This window comes from Arachis ipaensis, chromosome B5 (assembly GCF_059453495.1).
Source record: "Arachis ipaensis isolate K30076 ecotype BB chromosome B5, ASM5945349v1, whole genome shotgun sequence".
In the NCBI taxonomy this organism is placed as follows: Eukaryota; Viridiplantae; Streptophyta; class Magnoliopsida; order Fabales; family Fabaceae; genus Arachis; species Arachis ipaensis.
Window position 1 is genome coordinate 18,194,605 of NC_142440.1, and position 7,460 is coordinate 18,202,064.

Sequence of the window (7,460 nt, forward strand, 5' to 3'; positions counted from 1 at the left end):
TACAGTGTGAGTTGATTAGAAGTAGATGGGTATGCGCTGTTAGATTTATTATAGCAGTTAGTAGGGATTCGTAAGCATGTCATATTTGCAATTTGTTAAATGAGTTTGGGTGGAGTGATTATGGAATTGGTAGTATTGGCAGTAGGTATGAGGGTTATGTTGCTAGAACTGTTATTTTTTGTGCTGAGGATAATGTCACAGATCTGGTATGTAAAAGAAAAGGAAGATTGGTGTTTTTTTGTTAAGCAGGGTGTGGCTGTAGTATTTGAAGGATCTATGCTCTAAGTTGGGGGTAAGTGCCCCCTCTAACATTTTAAAAAATATAAGAAAGTATATATATAAATACATTTGTGCTCCCGTTGAAAATTTATATTTTCCCCCACATTAAAAAAATATATATTAATTTTTGTGTCAAAATATTTATTTTATATATTTTTTAACTTTCAGAATTAAAATTTGATACACCAAAGTAATTTTACGCGTGTATCTAACTATATAGTATTATATCATAATAAAAAAGAACTACTTTTAACATTAATTTTATTTGCGTAAATAATTATCCAAAAGAATAGACGTAATTAGACAATTGGAGAAAATATTTTACACCGTCCATACATTAAAATTAAACTGTAAGTTGTAGGTAAAAGTATAACATAAAAATATATATTAAATCAATTTAATAATAAACAAAAATTATTTAGATGAAGTTTATATCGTTGAATTAATAACCATATTATTACTTATTAATATATCAATATTGATAATATAATTAAAGATTATTTAATATTTAAGATTTTTATGTTATTTATTTTTAATATGCTTTGATATGTTATTTATTCCGGTTGTGTGAATTAGAGTAAATGTTGGTACATGAATGACTTACGGTAACAGGATAAGAATGCATTTGAGATGAGCCCAGCTGATAATAAATTGTTTTTTTTTCCTTTCAGGAGACAATGTTTGATACGGGAATCGAGGCAGATGCTGACTTATCCGATTAGGAAGGCAGGGGGGCTTTTGTGTTGCCGGATTTTTTGGGTTTGGATAGGTTGCGAGCCGAAGATATCCTTCAAATGGAGTTTTCTACACCTGAGGAAGCAAGCGACTTCTATAACAACTACAACCGACTGAAGGGTTTTGCATCAAGATGAGGTAAGACGGTTAGAAATACTTCTGGGGAGATTGTGAGGTACACGTTTGTTTATAACAGGCAAGGATTTCGAGAGAAGAAATGGTTGGAAAAGATTGATCGCAAAAGGGAGCATAAGGTAGTTACCTGATGCAGATGTCTTACCGAGATGAGGATTAAGAAGAAAGATGGTAGTGGGAAGTGGTACGTGTCGCGTTTGTTGAGGAGCATAATCATGAACTGGCATTTGGGAAGCTTGTGAATTATCTACGATCACACAGGAAGATATCTGAGGTAGAATTTTCTCAGCTAACAAGCATGAAGGAGATTGGGATTAGCATTCTGAAGATTTATGAGTCATTTGTAGCATAACTTGGGGGTTTTAACCTGATTATATTTACAAAGCAAGATATGTATAACGAGATATGGAAGCAGAGAAGGCTCCAAAGTAGAGACATAAATGCAACTATAAGGTACCTGGAAGGTCTGGCATGCATGGATGGAAAAATATTTTGGAGGTATAAGGTAGGGGCAGGGCAACATCAATGCAACTTGTTTTGGAGCAACGGTCATTGTCAGGAAGATTATTCGGTGTTCGATGATGTGCTAGCATTTAATGCTACGTACTGCCGTAACAAGTATAACCTACCCATTCTTGTCTTTTCTGGAGTAAATCACCACAACCAGACATGCGTTTTTGGTACAACGATGGTTTCATGTGAGTTATAAGAGTCTTATATATGGGTTCTTGAGCAGTTTTTGGAATGCATGCAAGGAAGGGTGGGCAGTCTTTTATCACCGATGGTGACCCAACAATGCGGATAGCGATTCAGTCGGTTTTTCCTGATGTGCATCATCAGTCATGTGCTTGGCATCTTCTGAGAAATGCGACATCTAACATATGCGACCCAAGATTCACACAATTGTTTAGATATTGTATGTTGGCTGATATGGAAATTGATGAGTTCGAAGTGTATTGGGAGTCCATGGTCAATGAGTGTGGTGTTAGCGAGGTTGACTGGGTGAAGTACTTGTCCAAAAAAAGTACGCATGGGCAACAACATACATCAGAGATAGATTTTTTGCTGGGGTACAGACAACTTCTAGGTGCGAGTCACTCAACGCCAAACTTGGGAGGTTTGTTGAGAGCGGGTATGGTGTGTTGGAATCTGTTACAAATTTTCAAAGATGTGTCAATTTTCTTTGGGACAACGAGGATAAGCTGGAATTTCACTCTTGGTATGGTACACCCGTATTATAAACTGAGTTTGCTGAGTTGGAAAAGTCAGGGTGGACAAAGTGCACTCGTGAAATATTTTCTAGATTTCGGGAAAGCCTAAAATGGTGTGTCTGTGTGAGAATATGTAAAATTAATGAAACAGTGCACTTGTATGTATATACTATCCAAAAGTATCAGAGGCATGAGATGACTTGGCAGGTTTATAGGGAGCCTATTTCCAACAGCTTTAGATGCACGTGTATGCGGATGGAGTCGTTTGCTATTCCATGGGTGCACATCGTGGCTGTGTGTGTAAGACTAGACTTAAGGGAACTTCCTAAAAGCCTAGTTCTGCGTAGGTGGTCCAAGACAGCCAAAATGGAGCCCGGAAATGAAAACATTGACAACTATACTAGTGACCGAAGTATTTCTTATAGAACAAGGTTAGGTGCCTTTTCGCAACTATGCAAGCAGTTAGCTAGCGTGGCTTGCATGAGTGATGAGGACTTCAAGGTTTACTCGAAGAAACTTTTAGCCGATGCTGTTTTTCTTGAAATCAAGTATCGCCTTCGACCAGTAAACAATGTTCTGACAACAGTAGCAGATGTTAGAGTCAAAGACCCAGTTCGTGTTAGAACTAAAGGTACAGGTCGATGCAGTCAACCTGGTGGTTCTGCCGTGAAGAATAGAAGAAAATGCAGTTCGTGTGGGAAGCTCGAGCACCGGAGGACTCGATATAACGGAGGCATGCAAGCTACAACAACAAATGAAAAGCCAACGTAGGAGGACATAAACGCAAGCGAGCAAAGTTTATTTTCTAACTTAAACATTCAATCATTATATACGGTGCAACATAGGATACTTAAAGTGAATCTATTTAGCTAGTTAATGTTTTAGGTTGTTAAGAATTTCCATTTCCATTCCATTATGAACATCGTACTCCTTTTTGCTAATGAGATGCGGTGGTTGATACAGGGACAAAACCCAGACCGAGTGTTATTAATGGGTGAAAATTCGTCTCAACCTGCTAGACAGTTTTCCAATCAATTTTCTCTTGTAGACGATTGACAGTCCTTGTGATCCTCTTCTATTCTGTGGGTTGGTTCGATCTAAATTTGGGTCCTTTTACGTTCCAAGAATATATGGTCTATTAAATTGAAGTCATGTATTGCACAATATTTAGTTGAGTAGTATTGTATCGATTAGAAGGATTATGTTGGTATAACTGGTGAAATTATATTTCTGTAAGTCGCATATGTTACCTAAATTCACCCATGTCATTGAATGCATCCCTTGCATTGTTTATTGAACCATTGAGCTAATTTTGTGAATCATAACTGTCATTGCACATAAGGTAGTATGTATGCATAGTTGCATGTTTCTGTGCATGTGTCTACGCATGGCTATAAGCTGTGATTGCAAACTCTAATTACCTTTTTTGTACCATTGCATTTTTAGGAATTTAAAGTCAGGGGGTGGGGTTGGGGATGTGGGTTGTTGATACAATTTGAGTGCCACGACTAAGGCACAAGCCTTTATTAATGGAACCAGGAATGGACAAGATATGTAATTGCTTTTTCTTTACATTGGGCCTTTATTTTTTTGCAATGGCTGGCTGGGCCTTATTAAGTTGGCCCCAAAGAAAAAAATTCTTTCGTATGCTACGGTTCCTTGATTTGCATCAGCTTATAACTTATTTATTTTGTTGATCTGAAATGTTATTGCTCATGTTCAATAGTGGGACATGCCCATGATTATCTTTTAAGGCACCAACTGTCCAGGACTCATTATGTTGGCCCCATTCGAACAATTCGTTTCATAAGCTTATTTATTTCTTGATTCTTAATTTTAAGATAACTATGAAGTAGAAAAATAAAAAATTGATAAGTTACGATAACATCAACAACATTCATAACCATTCATTAATTACTTTGAAAGGGTACACCAAGTTTTGCAAGTTAAAACACTGACTTCTATTCAGAACCATTTCCATGATTGGATAAATACATATCATCCGGTAGACACACAAAATGCATTGAAGTAGAGTTTAATTAATATTGGCAATATCCCTATTTCAATTAAAGTAACCCAGTTTCCTAAACAAGGAACATGTAAGCGGAAAATGTGGATATTGTGCTCTAGTCTGTCGGCAGGACCACTAGTTTTCACACACAAAAGTTGCCATCACACAGAAATTAAAGTAAATATACCCTAAGATGACTATATCAACAATAAACCATGAGACTGCTTAATGTTTTCAACGACATGAAGGGGTGTTGGCGTCAATATGAAACATAGCCTATATCAATATGCTCTACATACATGTCGCTGACCCTCTTCTTGATGGAGAATCACTCTTTAGTGCGCAGAAGATTCCTCCAAGCGGCCTCCGCCCTAGAATCCACTGTAGCCTTCACCTCGTTGCAATCCAGAAGAATGATTTCTGTAGCAGTCTTCATCCTCAACTTCAAAGGATCCATGTGGTAGTTATACAAGAACAATTGTGAAAAGACCATTCTTGCATTTATAAGAAAATTCTCATTATAACTGTTAATTGTAATTTTAATGTCCAGATACATGTAGTCATTCGACTTTCAGTTTCAACATAACTTATTTTTCATAATACCATTGGAGTGTCCTCAAACAAAAAAATCCAAAGCTCACCACACGAATGACCTCATGAACATAGTATACAAATGAGTACATCAGCCACTTGTATTTATACATATTCTCCTATAACTAGCACAATACGAAATACACGTATATGTATACTTTTGTACAAACCAATACTATGTCCTCATGTCACATCATTCTACTTCCAATGAACAAGGGGATCTAGACATCCCTTTACAAGATTTGCTGACAAATCCCACCACCAAACCTGATTCCTTCAGACATCACTAACCAAGGCCTTTAAAACACACTTCTAATGTCATCATTGTACCCCATGCTAGATCCCCAAGCCGACCCTAGGAAATTTACGCAATCTATCTGGAAATGGTTGGGCCGGGTTAGGAAGACTCTATAAACCACACATGCTCCAAGGCCCAACACATGACCTTAGTGCTTATTCGATTCCTCTCCTCGTTTCATTTGACAAATCCTACACCCCAATATGTTTTGTATGCGGATTAATTAATGTTGAGCTTATGTTATAGTTTGTAAAATTACTGGGCCATTTACTGTTACGGTAAATGTACATCCACTCACTTTATCTTGCTTCAATGGATTAAGCTATCACATACAAGTTCCTCGAGCCTTAATAAACTGCAAAAGAAGACCCACAATAAAATGTCCACCAATTGTTACACCTAATTTGAAAATTTCACTACACACCCACGCCTAAAATTCTACAACTTACCTATTCCTAGGTATTTCAAGAAATTCAACGTTATTGACTATCATTCAAGTACACCTCAAATCAAATTTGATGTGACGTGTTTGAAGAGACCACACTTCTCGTTTATTTTGTATCTGAAATTTTTAAAAATAGTATTTCCACATCTTCGTCTCCCTCATCCTACAAAGACAGCACTTCCGCTCACAATCCGGAAAGCACACCCATTTCAAAAACACTCTGCAAAATCCCTTCCATGAAGAAAACCATACAAAAAAAAACCCACCGCATCTATCCACCAACAATGGAGCGCAGCATGTAGCAATTCACATTCTTCGCTGTCACCAAGGGAATTAACCCCGAAATATATGCATCATTCGATGAAGCCAATAAGCAAATCATCAACCATCCGGAATCGGAATACCAGGGATTCAACAGTTACCTTCTCATACTCCACACCTACGATGCTAAGATGGAAACGCTAAGGGCGGAAAGAGAAGCAATTGCGGAAATCATGGCTGAGACGGGCACGGTAGAGTCTCCACCACGTACATCTTGAACACTGCCCACCTCTGACAGACGCGTTGCTCCCATTATGTGTGGTAACCATATTCTTTTCTCATTGCTGAATGTCACTCTAAGCCTTTATCAGTAGCCATTAAAGTTGTACTAACTGATTTTTGAAAAACCACCAAGGATCACTTTCATACTCTACCCTTTCAATGAATAGGAACCCCGATGCTTCCACCAGATGAGAGTGCATCTCACCACTTTGCTTAACAACAACATGGAACTCTGACTAATGATGTATTGCTACGACACTGCAATTCCCACCCCATGTTTCTTTTGTGAGGAGAAATTTCACCGTGAACAAGGTCCATTGTATGCCTTCAATGTCATTATTCCAGGAAACCCATTTGGGGCAGACGTCTGTGCTAAGGGCAGGTACTCTTTGCTTGAAGATGATGCCAGAGAAGATGTTGCTTTTAGGATGTTCTGGGTTCTCCTAGAAAAAATGGGTAAGGAGGTCAGAGACTTCAACTACCTTCGTGCTAGGGCGTTGCAGTGGAAAAACACAGATCTTCAACAACAGATAATGAAGCTTGACGACAAGATACAAAAGCTTGATTCTGATTATGACAATAGCCTTTATAGTGTCACCCCTTAGATTCCAACGGTGTCGGACTGTGCCAGGTCATTCGAATGTCACAACGATAGCCTTACATAATCCCATTACTTCTACTATGGCATCTCCATTGATATCCGCTTGTAATTTCTGAAGTTGTATATTTTCCTTGTTTTATCCTTTTTATTGGCCCCCTTCAACAATGACAGACTACTATTTCAATGAAACACTTTTGCTAATAAATTCATCTTTACTTCTCTTTAGACTTATCATAAAATATTAAAATTCTACTAAAATTGCTTTGATCGGGCAACATAATTTATCAATCCAAAATGTAATTTCTGACAACTTCTCACTAGTTATGTAACTTCTCTTCTTTCTCGTTAACGAATTCATAATGCCATCCATTTCATATAACTTAAACATTAATAATATGAAACCATGCTTCATTACCAATTTTGATTAGTAAAGTAGCACTTCCAATTCGCTAATGCTTCGTCAAATACGTTATTTTTTTAGGCATCTTTAATTTTTAAAATATTTTTTAAGTATTTTTTATATAATAACTTTTTAGCATTTTTAGTATTTTTTAATATACTATAATTTATTTTTATTATTATTATTATTATTATTATTATTATTATTATTA

At 37.0% G+C, this 7,460-nt stretch overlaps 1 protein-coding gene across 1 annotated transcript; it reads left to right on the plus strand.

Moving 5' to 3' along the window:
• Positions 1-1,540: 1,540 nt before the first annotated feature.
• Positions 1,541-3,131, plus strand: LOC148563497 (uncharacterized). Its single transcript, XM_088486833.1, has 3 exons — positions 1,541-1,760; positions 1,886-2,173; positions 2,512-3,131. Exons 1-3 carry the CDS (start codon positions 1,541-1,543, stop codon positions 3,129-3,131), a joined length of 1,128 nt encoding a protein of 375 aa, XP_088342959.1.
• Positions 3,132-7,460: the final 4,329 nt, after the last annotated feature.

What these genes read in the sequence shown, in the direction of transcription:
- LOC148563497 (XM_088486833.1), top strand. Translation starts at nt 1,541, where the DNA reads ATGTATAACGAGATATGGAAGCAGAGAAGGCTCCAAAGTAGAGACATA. An exon ending in ATTTAATGCTACGTACTGCC is followed by an intron (nt 1,761 to 1,885) that starts GTAACAAGTATA and finishes GTTCTTGAGCAG; the next exon opens with TTTTTGGAATGCATGCAAGG. An exon ending in GAAGTACTTGTCCAAAAAAA is followed by an intron (nt 2,174 to 2,511) that starts GTACGCATGGGC and finishes TTAATGAAACAG; the next exon opens with TGCACTTGTATGTATATACT.